Source organism: Sebastes fasciatus, chromosome 8 (assembly GCF_043250625.1).
Source record: "Sebastes fasciatus isolate fSebFas1 chromosome 8, fSebFas1.pri, whole genome shotgun sequence".
NCBI lineage: Eukaryota > Metazoa > Chordata > Actinopteri > Perciformes > Sebastidae > Sebastes > Sebastes fasciatus.
The window spans coordinates 4,317,314-4,330,442 of NC_133802.1; the positions used below are offsets into that span (position 1 = coordinate 4,317,314).

Below are 13,129 nucleotides of genomic sequence, written 5' to 3' on the forward strand. Positions count from 1 at the left end.
AATTGTCAGCACAAATTCAATTCGTATGTAATTCAGGTAATTGTGAACTGGGAAGTATCAAGAGCGGTGAAGGGAGGATGTAGAGGTGGATGGGTGGGTCAAAAAATACAGGACTTTTGCCCAGGAGTGCTCGTGTCATGTGTGACGCGCCAAAGTTGATTTATTTGTTGCGTAACTTCCGTACTTTAGTTACGCCACTTCCAGAGTTTTTTAACCCAAACCATGACCTTTTTCTAAAGCTAAGTAGTTTTGTTGCATAAGCCTAACCAAGTCTAACTTTTCCTAAAGTAATTTTATCTTGAAAAGACTGGAGCGGAAATTGACACGTGCATCACATGTTGCTGGACATTTTAAAATGCTGTACGAATGACACGCAAAAATCAAGAAAGGCGTATTTATTGCATGCCAAACGTCTTGTGCATTATCGTGACATTTATACGCCATTTCGTGCGAACGGGGCTGGTTTTCCAGAGCCCTCTGCATCAGGAATACACTGTGATAACTCAGTAGTCAGTAGTGATGTAAATGAGAGGGCTGTGTTTCTTTCACGCAGCCTTATGCCTACTACACTGTTCTAAAACACATACAACACTGACTGTATGACAGAGGGTTAAATGGCTGTGCAAGCTGCAAGCACTGAGTCCAAAGTTACAAATAAAGCTTTTGAAATGATTAGAAGTTATAATAAAAAAGACCTTGTAACTGCCAATCAATTGACTTGGTTTGAATATTCTTCAATATGTGTTTACCAGTTGTTTTTTGTGCTTCTCATAGTTCCAATGATATATGAAGGCAATATTAGGATATCATCAATAACCAGAAGCTCAGATCACGACTAATGACAAAACTGTTGTTGCATGGAGTTGGAGCGTTTTAGGCGCACACACACAAAAAAGAAAAATAAGTCAGTGCCTATCAAAGCTCCCATCTGGGGCTGTTACTTGGCAGCCATTTTGTGCCTCTGCTGTCAATCATGCGCCGCATTAATTCATTTGTGGGACATGAAATATCCTGAGTGAAAAGCGAGCCCATCCAAAATGAATGAAGGACTTAATTAACAAGCGAACAAATTGCAATCAGCGAATGAATAAGCAGGCACGCTCGTAGACAGGAAAACAAATGCAAACAAACCTCCTTTCCTATTACTCTTTCTGCTGCTTTTTATTAGCCTCTTATTTTTCCTATTTCCTTCAATCTGAATGAAGTCATTTTGAACCAACCCGCGGGCGGGCCCCGGCGTCGGGCCCGGCGTCGCCTCCACCGGCCCCCAATGCTGGGATTCATTGGAGCGCAGCGAATTTGTTTATTTGTCCCGGTGTTTGTTTCTCTCATTGTTTGTGTTTATGCACATTTCTGTTCACGGCCTTCTCAAGTGTTTCTCCGACTCTGGCAATTTTCTGCCTGGTCGCCCCTAATGTGCTTCTCTGTTTATCCGCTGTCACAACGCAGCTGATTTATATATATTTACATATCCAGGAAGTGACATCAGACAATTAAATTCACTTCGAGAAGGCAAAAAAAGCGATACATTAGCGGTGATCTGTTTACACACAGGATGGGGAAAAAGTGTATTTTTTGTGATGTGGCAACGGATTCACAGATGCTATGAGTTTTATCAGATATGAAGTGAAGAAATATGACAAATGCCTCTGGGAAGATAACCAGTGTAGTGTGAATTCAATCACTTTGGCAACCTACTGCTAATGACACAGGGGGAAACTTTTTCAGGCAGCGGAGATGGGCAATATTGCTTTCAGCAGGGGCTACGAACTGGCAAATTGGAACAAAACCAAGGCTATGAGGAGATAAATGTGTGATGACAAAACTGCTGCTGTTGACTGAAGTGTGCATATGCATTGCGTCAAAATGTTACCTAGTCAATGACAGAGAGAGAGAGAGAGAGAGAATATATGGCTACATCAAACACACATGCGTCCATCACTCTCTGTTGTGTTAATAACAATAATCCATGTAAGGATGTGATGAAGGCACTAGTATATATGTGTGTGTGTGTGTGTGTGTGTGTGTGTGTGTGTGTGTGTGTGTGTGTGTGTGTGTGTGTGTGTGTGTGTGTGTGTGTGTCTATCAAAATTCAGCACAACCCCCCTGACATTCAAAATGTCTTGGTAACCATGGCAACGCCTGCACCAAAAAGACAGAGTACATCAGAAGACAAAATAGGAAGGAAAAAAAATAAGATAAATAAATAAAAGGCTGAATTGGTGTGGTTCTCCAAAACAAGATGAGGACGGCTGTCAGTCTGGTGGGTTTGTAGGACATGTGATGACAGGGTGTCCCCCTTTCTGGCTCTCGACCGGCACACGCACGCACGCACGCACGCACGCACGCACGCACGCAAGCACGCAAAATGCCCTGAAATTGCTACCCGTTTTGTAGTCTTTAACAGACACCATTACAGACATTTGATGGATACCCATACACTTGGACACCAGCAATGTCTAAAAGGAAAATGTTTGCCACCTTTTATGTGGATGTCCAATCGGTGTTGATGGTAAATGTAGTGGATTGAAGCAATACATTCCTCGGTGCGTATATTGACAGAGAAAGTGGAGTTCGCAGATGCAAAAATCTGTTGTTCTTCCTGCTTCCAGTGCTGTTACGTAACAGTGACGTAGTTGGAGGAAAAGCAGAAACAACGGGCTAGTTCGGCGTGCATTTCTCGTCTCCACCTCTGGGTATAGCCAGGAGAAGTGCTCTAGATGCCGCTCAAAAAAACAGAACTTCCTTGTTTTCTCGTTGCTTGTATTGCAAACTAGCTCCAACAGCTAAATTGGCATCCCAAAATAAGAGTGCAGTGGATGTTATGGACGAGGATACATTATACATTTATGTTTTGACTGACTCAGATATTCAGCTGTATTTATTATTCGAGATTCGAGAGTATATGGCAGAAGAAGAGCTGGTACTTGTAGGCACTGGCGGCACGGCTCCCCGAGCAGGACAACTCAGCTTTCTCGGCCAATATAGCACACGCACTCAGGAATGTATCGCCTAAATCGACTACATTAAGCATCAACACTGTTTGGACCACCACATAAAAGGTGGTTAATTTCCCTTTTAACTAAAAGACAATGGTCATGTACACATAATTGTTGGGGAGGTTGGTGCCCTGATTGATTTATTACATATATATGGAAATAAGATTGGATTATATTCACCAGAAGTATAAAACAGTACATGTCCCTTATAAATTATAAACACAATACCTCTAATTTGTGAGGGAAATGTCTTTAGTCTTTGATTTTTAGGTTGTTGGAAAAAAAATAATAAATAATGCCTGACAATGACTGATATATTTGACATCTCTGACTACACACACGCTGAAAATCAAACATTTTTACCGAATCAATTTAAATATTTTCCCAAGTAAAAGTCCCTAGAAGTGTATGATTCAATTGTTTCCCATGGTCTAGTGTTATAAATCGCAATAAATCGTAATATTGAATCGCAATACTTAAAAACCGCAATGCATATCGAATCACACACACAAACAGGGAAATCCTAAAAACACGTAGGCACCCTCACATAAACATATGCAGGCAGACAAACTTGCACATATCCAAACACAGCCCTCCTTCATGCCCACCCACACCGAGTACTCTGAGTTGTATGTTTTTTTCCTGATTATATGCTTTCAACGTGTCATGTTTTCAGCTCAGAAAGATGGAGTAAGTGAAAGAATGAAAGAGAGAGAGAGAGAGAGACGTAAAAAGATAGCACAGGCAGCAAAAAGGCTGAGTGAGAGAGGAGAAAGATGCAACAAATAAAATGGTTGTCTGAGAGGATAAAATAAGATTTGTCGCCTGACAGCACAGGTGAGAACAGAGGAATGACAGAAAAGAAAAGAAAAAAATCTCAAATAGCCTTCTATCGCCTTGCCTGCACATGAAAGTGATTTTAAACTTGTGCTTGAAATAGAGACAAAACTGAAGTGAAGGTGGTTGGGTGTTAAGTGGGACTTTCTGAAGACACCAGAGTTCTCTCGTGTTTGTTGGTGTGGATTTCTGTGTTTGCGTTGGAGACCGTGAGAATTAGGGGACTGTGGAAGCGAGTCAGCTCACGGATAGATGAGGGTTTTCATGCAAATATAACATTTGGGACGGTAGTGCGCTGCCATTTGCATACTCATTCACCCCGACTTGTTTATAAGTGAATAAATCCAGCGCTGCTTGGAGTACAACAGCTGCTGCTGGGCCACTCACAGCAGCGCTCATTCATACACACACACACACACACACACTCCAATGGTGTGCATGTCCCAGCTGCACCCTTGGAATTGCTATGCCACTGTATCGTACTCCTGTGTGCGTGCGTGCACATGCGTTAAATACTCGTAAATGTATTCATGTGTTGCTTCGTGTGTCTGCTCTCCTGAATCTTTGTGTGTGAGTGTTTTTGTGAGAGCATGTTGAACTACATGGGTGGTTGTGCGTTCCCTCACCTCCGAGGTGTTGACTCGTCCCTCCTGGAAGGAGCAGTCGCTGGCGTCCTGCGTGCACATGTGCCGATATTTGCACCAGTGACAGGGGAAGTTTCCATTAACACAGGATAGGCACCTGGAGCGAGGGAGAATGAGAGAGAAAGAAAGGAGGGTTAACGTATTTTAAAGCAAAATAACCAAAAAATCTAATTAAATATAATCTCTCTTCAGTTTGACGTCTTTGGCTGTCCAGAAATGCTAAACTAGGGGTGAAACAGTGTCAGGTTTGTCCACCAGAAAGCACTGTCAAGTTTATTTTTCAACTGTCAAGTGTACCACTCAATACCTTGGTCACAATCTTTAACTGCAGCCCAACAGGCAACAACAGCTGTCAGTGTGTCAGTGTGCTGACTTGACTATGACTTACCCCAAAACTGCATGTGATTATCATAAAGTGGGCATGTCTGTAAAGGGGAGACTCGTGGGTACCCATAGAACCCATTTACATTCACATATCCTGAGGTCAGAGGTCAAGGGACCTTTTGAAAATGGTCCTGCCAGTTTTTCCTCGACAAACTTTTGTGTAAGTTTGGAGCGTTATTTAGCCTCCTTCCCGACAAGCTAGTATGTCATGGTTGGTACCAGTTGATTCCTTAGGTTATGATGCCAGTATCTTATAGCTTAATAGTGATATTAGTACTGGTCTCAAATATCCAGTAAAAAAATGACATCTGGAAATACTGAATACTCAATTTGGGACATACATGTCCTCAATGCAGCATAAAGCTGCATCAGAAGACATCCCTGTATTAGACATTATTATTCTTTAATGTGAACCATAATTAATGCTTTCATCTGAGAACAAATTCAAAATAAATTGAATGTGTAGCAACATTTAGGAGACAAACATAAATAACCAAACATTTGAGAATTCTATGTTGCTATTTGTGAAATTGCGCCTTCTAATTAGCATGAAACACCGTGATGAAACCCAGCTTCTACGAGCTGGATTCATCATAGATTAGGTTTGAAATGCTCAGGGAGAGCTGTTGCCAAGTGGAATACAGGAAGAGTGGAAAGATAGATGAAAAACCCTTCAACAGGAGACGCGTATCACACGCTGACAGGCCGAGCGTGGACACGCATCGACGCGTTCGCACAACATCAAATGGTTACGGCCAAATCTCCAGAAATCGCGTTGGAGCGACGAGTGTTAACTGTGGCTTCCTGCATTAAGACTTTATTCCAGCTGTCAGCGAGGCCAAGGCGGACGCTGAGAGAGAGCAGGAGAGAATCCTTGGCGATCCACTCCTCCCTTCTTATTCTCCATGCTTGGAGGCTTACAGTGAACTAAGCTGGCAGACCAAGATAAGCCTGTTTTTATATAACACTTGTTTTTTTCTTCTTCTTCTTCTTCTTCTTCTTCAGAGTTGAGGAAGCAAAATGAATATATGCAACATGGATTACCACACAAAAACAAGGCTATCATGGCTACCAGAGAGAAAAAAAAAAGCAATGCGAGGGAAGTTTGTACAAAAACATAAAGGTTAGTTTAGGATTTTACTTTTATATTTACAGGCTGATGGACCCCAGCTAGCACATGAGAAGTTAAATCAACATTTGCTCAATAGTTATTCACTTTAGCAAAGCTTTGTTTCATAATGAACAAGGGGAAATAAACCTTGGCAATGGCAAACATATTGTCTATATAGGGCTGTCAAAGTTAATGCCATAATAACACCACTAATTTCTTAAACGCATTAACGCAACTAGCGATTTTTAGGTTGTAGTGGGCTCAGTTTAAAAGGTAGAATGAAGATACTGACATCATATGTCATATCACAGGCCATACTAGCTTGTCAAGAAGGAGGTAAAATAAAGCTCCAAACTTTGGCAGAAAAACTGGCATGACCATTTTCAAAGGGGTCCCTTGACCTCTGACCTCAAGATATGTGAATGTAAATGGGTTCTATGGGTACCCACGAGTCTCCCCTTTACAGACATGCCCACTTTATGATAATCACATGCAGTTTGGGGTAAGTCATAGTCAAGTCAGCACACTGACACACTGACAGCTGTTGTTGCCTGTTGGGCTGCAGTTTGCCATGTTATGATTTAAGCATATTTTGAATGTGAGGGTTTCTGGACAATATCTGTCATTGTTTTGTGTTGTTAATTGATTTCCAATAATAAATATATACATACATTTGCCTAAAGTAAACATATTTGGACACTCCCATGTTGATACGAGTATTAAATTCTTGACAAATCTCCCTTTAAGGTACATTTTACAAAACAATTTGCGATTAATCGTGATTAAATATTTTAATGGATTGACAGCCCTAATAGAAAATGATTAGATCAGCTTTAAGACATCAGATAAAATGTGTGACGAGTCACCATTCACCACTTTGAGCCTGTCTAATATGTTGACAGCAGTGGCATTAAAAAATTAATGCAGTAGCATGTACTGTGAAGAACAAGACACGTATTACATTCACTACATGAAGCTGCATCAGCTTGTGCAAACCTCATTGATGGCTTCAGATTGACTTGCAATATCTTGAAATTATCAGTTTCTCTGCAACCACACTAATAAATATATACATACATTTGCATAAAGCAAGCATATTTGCCCACCCCCATGTCGTTAAGAGTATTAAATACTTGACAAATCTCCCTTTAAAGTACATTTTGAACAGATAATCATAATAGTAATTGCAATTAACTATGGACAATCATGCGATTAATCGTGATTCACCATTTTGATAGTTTGACAGCTCTAATTCTATTCTAAATTCACCCGTCAACATGTCCTGTAACATGACTTAATATATTTTGTTCAGCCTCTGCTTGATCATAATTTTTTCAGGTGTTTAAATATGACCATTGACATATTCATATCACGCTGTATTAAATCACACTCTGCTTTTCTGTCAACCCACGGGAGTCTTTGTCACATTCTTGTCATTTTTAATGCAGGAGGTCTTTGCTAGCTGCAGAAACCACTTAATATTGGGCTGTAAAGTGTGTTGCAAAAACGATGAAAACAAATTAAAAGTTAAATAAACAATAATTACGGAGACTGACAGAAGTTGATGACATTCTCTTTTCAACCAGAAGTCCTGGCTTTGTAGTCTTTACACCACTTTTGAACTAAATTCCACTTAACTGGCTTAAGAACAGCGAGCTCTAATTACATGTTGCGTCAGTCCTCTCTCCAGTATGCTGTCAATGTACTCAAGCAGGCCTCCTATAACTCAACCCACACACACACCCACAGTCTCTGCTCGCCAAATCACATCCACCCTGAGGAAGTGACTGGGAACATGTGGGGTCCTCTCTATGGATCCATCATCCAGCTATATAGCTCTCCACATTTATTTGCCCAACGTTGCTTTGCACTGCGGACTGTACTCCATGTTAATATCGTGTTAGTTAGATGACGATCGATGCCACTCTCATGTCTGTACACTAAATGTGAAGCTATAGAGTGCTCCAGGGTGATGTGTTTCTGTAGACCAACCAGGAAGTTAGCATCGCCCTGGTACCCTCGACAAAAAGACAATGGGATTTTTCCATTTATAGCCTAACGAAAAAACAGTGACTGCACGTAACAAGCGGAAACTGAAGCAATAGTGATACGTAGAGCGTCATAGTTGGAGCTGTGAGTGGGAACGTGTCGTTTATATCACATTTGTTCAATTCGTACAAAATCTCAGGCTAGAGTGGTAGCTAACGTTTGGCAAGAAAGCAAATAACTGCATTTTCCTAAAATGTCAAACTATCCCTTTAATGTTGATACATTGAATAAATTGAATCAAATATATTGATTAATGAAGCTGTAAGACAAGCGTGAAGTGAGCTCCTTGAGGAACTATTCTCTTTATATGACACACGCAGTGACAACCCCGTAGAGAATTTGGGAGTTTTTAAGCCTTTTTCTTTTTAACTTGCTTGGAATTTATAGTGCTGGACGTGTAATTTGTCATAATGTTACGTGCTGTGTTGAGGCTTAAGAGCTTGTGTCCAGTAATCCAGGAAGTTTTCTGTGAAGCTCGTATCGAGGCTTGTACTGTTTTAGACCAATGACGTAAAAATCGAAGACGCCCGAAACCGAAACACAGTTGAGAAATTATTGTTCCTGAATAAAAATGAATAAAGTCTCCCCTCTATCATTTTCCTTTAGTTAAGCACATTCACTGCCTGCTGTTCCCCGGTTAAACCACTGCCTCACATCTGTAATATATCTTCCCCTTTGCTCTTTGACCAATAGGTGGTTTCGTGTGCACGTGAAGCCCAGACGAGGCTTCGTGAAATTAACCCTTTTGCGAAAAACAATTTGCTCGCCATCACTAGTAATTTGGCAGTTGTTTGCTCGCATTAACCATAACCGCGTCAAGGCAGCATGATGATAACGCTGTGTGTGTTTCAGTTTGTTTTAGAGTTTTACTGCCACCCGGAGGCCAAAAAGTGTATAACGTTTTAAAGCTGCATGACATTACCTTGCCACGGGAAGTCCCTTCTTACAGTCAAAGTTACTATTAGGGGTTATAGTAAAATCTATCTATGCTGAGCTCATTATTGTACTGTACAATGCCTAAATCCATACAGCCATGTAGGCATAGGTTGACATTCATTTCACAGTACATTACGGTCATGTTGCTACCTTATCAGTGACAGATACAACACACCAGTAATTCAGATACTTTTGTATTTCAATTTCTTAACAATTCACTACCCACTTCCTTTCACAGTTTCTTTGTAACTAGGTGTCAGATCCACTCTTATCACACCAGATCTGTTGATCTTCTATATAGTCAGCTCTATAGAAATAGCCTCGCTGTCACTCCTCATTCCTGCTTCTTAAAAGAGATCTCAAACTTCTCTCGACAGGGTACAGTATTATTATGTAAATGAGGCGGATACAGCGAAAGAAAGCAGTGTAAACATTTGTTATCGTCATCCTTTTTTTCATTTATTATTTTGTATTCTTTTTCCTCGTTGTCTTTTTATCCCTAGCATTTCTTGTTTGGAAATAGTATTCTTTTTAGATATTTTATATTTTGACAAGCCCTCAGGTTTTTTTTTTTTTTCAACCCATCTCTGTGCATTTATTTATGTTATTATATATCTCTTCTCTTTTTGCTATATTTTATTATACGCACAAATAAAGAAATAAAATAAAACAACGCATCGCATCACAAATATTGCCCTGTTTCTAATCAGCTGCTATCTGGCTTTGCCTCGGAAAATAAAAAAGGAATGGTTTTTATCTCGGATAAAGCTCATGAAGAGATGCTAACTTTACTGTTTTTAACAGTAAAATCAAAGGAAAAATAAATCACAATAGTACCTTCACTGTTTGACAAGTGATCTCTGACACGTCTGTAGTGCGAAAGCGGCCCAGTAATGAGCCACCACGGGGGTTTAAAACCGGGTCCTCCAAACTGAAGGACAATTGCTCAGCTCACAATGCCACCCCTGCCGCCAGAAAGACTGACTTTAAATTGGATTTCAGTCTAATCCGCATTCTGTCTTTGTCTCTCTGTCCTTGGTTTATTCAGATTTTAGAGGGTTAACTCCTAAATCGCCTGTATTGGAGTGTCAGAGTGATAGGGGCTTCATATAGCCGGCGATAAGCTGCTGAGACTCCACTGAACTGCAGTGTGAGGTTTATAATCAATGCCAGTGGATTTCCATGGGGAGCAGGGTGGACTGAGGTTATGCTAACAGTCTGCTGTTTGTTAGTAGAGCTGGTGAGCCAGTTCCTCCTCACTATTAACCCCGGGGTTTATCGATTTCTTGTTGCAGGGGACGTGTGGCCACACATTCGCAGCCCTGTGTGTGTGCAGCGCGGCCGCGATAACACACACTCGCAGAGACTGAGACACACCTATACACACGAGCTGTCGCCCGTGTTGACATCGTAGCATTCCTCTGGGTCACCTGGGCTGTGGAGACTTGTCCTACAGTAGAGCTGTCAATGCCTGGACGACTGACTCGGGTAAGTGGCCGCGCAGCTGCAATGTAGTCAATAAAGTCCCCTGCTATTTAACAAGGCCCGGCAACAGAGCTGGGTCAAACGCCTTTTCATCTTCTCCGAGCTTTTGTTCCGGGCGAGGCCGGATCGATGGAACAAAGCTGTTGATATGCGAGCAATGGCACCCGCACAAACGTATATGAAAGTGCTCATTTCATTCTGCTCAATGTGGATGGAGTCACAGATAAAAGCTGCAATTCTTTCCTAATTAGGAAGTATCTAACGCTCACCAGAACATGACAACATGTGTCGATCTAAATGGCCTGTGACCCATTTTGAAGCATAAAGCTTTAATACCCTAATCAGTGGGGGGGGGGAGGGAGGCGTTTTTAATGCCAGAACTGACATATTTGCTTCATTGAGTCTATGCAGAGGTAGAAGGAAGTTACCGCTTTTATTGTTGTAGTCTGAGTAATGTGACGTCGTATCCGTCAACCAAAACAAACCGCAGTAAGCCGAAACGACAAAGTAGAAAACGGTGGAGGGTTCGCATGGATACGACCTGCACCGTCACATTTTAAATCCAGCGTGGTAAACACTACACATCCAGTAAAGGATGGAAACACTTTGGGTTTCACACATTGCAGGAAAAACAGAGCTAGACATCACGGCTAAAGCTGCATGCTAACTCTGTCATGGACAGGAAACGCGGTAACGTTGCGGTCAAGCCAGCCGTCACTCATCTCCGTGATCAAATGTAGCCAACGCTACAACTGTAGAGCACCCATATACTGACATTTATGTTAAATGCATTCAAACGGCCCCGATGGAGCTGACCATGGATGTATAAAGAGAACGGAGCTGACGGGAGAGCTAGAGACGGACTTGGAGAAGTTAGAGGAAGTATACACGTGTGACTACATCCGTTTTTCAAAATACGGTGTTAACAAAGGGAGACGTATATACAAAATACATATATGAAAATAAGATTGATTGGATTATATTCACCAGAAGTATAAAACATTACCTGTCCCTTATAAATTAAAAAGAAAATACCACTAATTTGTGAGGGAAATGTCTTTATTCTTTGATTTTTGGGTTGCTGGGAAAATTTTTTATATAATGTCTGACAATGACTGATATATTTGACTTCAGGACATCTCTGACTACATACATGCTGTTTCAATTTAGATATTTTCCAAAGTAAAATCCCTAGAAGTGTTTGATTTCACTTTTTCCCATGGTTTAGTGTTAAAAAAGTCAACAAAAAATGAAACAAATCATAAAATTAAATCGCAATACATATCGAATCGGCACCAAAGTATCGTGATAGTATTGAATCAGGGGGATATGTGTGTGGTTCCAGCTCTACTAGTCAGTGCTTTAAGCAGCCATAGGCATGTTGTGATTCTGACTAAAAACTCAAGATTGGCTCGACATCATCTCTCCCACGTTTCATGTGGACATTGTTTAGCAGAGAGATTAGACCGGCTGTGCTATGTGATCTATTAATAGGCCTCTTTGTGTTTTATCCAATAAAGCTCCAAAGTGAGCAGCAATAAAATGATGCATACATCATTAAGTTTATACAGCACAGGAACCGAATGAGAAGTTTAGACTCTCAACAGGGGACTCGGACTCATTATGCGTTATTATTGCATCTTGTCACGGCGATGTCCAAAAGCAGTACGTCTCAACCCGCAGTTTAATTAAAGCGGGTCACACCTATTGAAAAAATTGGACCAACAACTATTGCAACAGAAATCGACTAATGGTGAAAAGTTGAACTGTTTCCAACAAGATGAGTTGCCAGAAGTTGCCAGTGTAGTCTCTGAGCAGCAGGCCAGAGCGAACGTTCTGCCTGGAAGTGAGAGCCCTTCCTGGGGGCCGGAGCGTGGGCTGGTCCCCTCCCTTGAGTGCCTCTTTTCACTGCATAGATTTCAGCTCCTTTCATATTGTAATGGTCATGGTGGCCTGAGGCTGCGGCGCTAACCTTTTCGCTGTGTGGGACGCATTATTCCTAACACAATGGACACAATCTCTGCCTCGTTCGCTAACACTCTGCTTTATATCTCGCTCTCCCTCTCCATGCCTCCTTCTCGGTTCCCTCAGCAGCTCTCAGGGAACAGCAGTTCTCTTCCTCGTCCCACTCTTCCCCTCCGGCGCTCTTCTCCCTCCCATTTGTTTCTCTTCCTCTCTTTAAAGATGTATTATTCTTCCTCCCGCATGCTCAATTAAACAATTTCAAACCTTTTTTTTTAAAATGCAAATTTCTAATATTGTAACAGCGTATGTAACTAGCTCGCAGCGTTATTTGCCGTGCCAAGTCTGTGTGCTGTTTGTGTGAGAACGTGCGACGCAGGTGCTGCATCCACCTTTGAGCGTGTCTAGCGAAGCCTGTGTGAAGTTGCACACGAGCCCCTCCGGGCGCCTGCCTGCCTGCAGGCTACTCCGCAGCTCGTGCATCTGTGCTGATACTGTACGTCTGTGTGTACTTTCACCCGCCCACCACGCCCACGAGGAGAACTCCATTATCTGCCGCTGAACGCCGCTGGCTCCGGCGCCCGGCCTCCTGCTGCAGGCTGTGTCAAAGATTGAGAGGTGGAAGGTGACGGGGAAGTGTGGGGGGGAGAGGGGTGGGTGGTGTATAATACGTGAGTTTATGTTACAGCTGCCACGGTGATAACTGCACTGTAGTTTTACAG

General features: G+C 41.8%; 1 protein-coding gene across 2 annotated transcripts in view; it reads right to left on the reverse strand.

Moving 5' to 3' along the window:
- The window catches only part of LOC141772166 (plexin-A1-like), a 353,749-nt gene that overhangs the window by 140,148 nt on the left and 200,472 nt on the right, over positions 1-13,129 (reverse strand). For both annotated transcript variants that reach the window (XM_074642860.1, XM_074642859.1), the window contains exon 9: positions 4,463-4,577. In XM_074642860.1, coding sequence (XP_074498961.1) covers positions 4,463-4,577 — 115 coding nt within the window. The remainder of the gene's footprint in view (positions 1-4,462; positions 4,578-13,129) is intronic.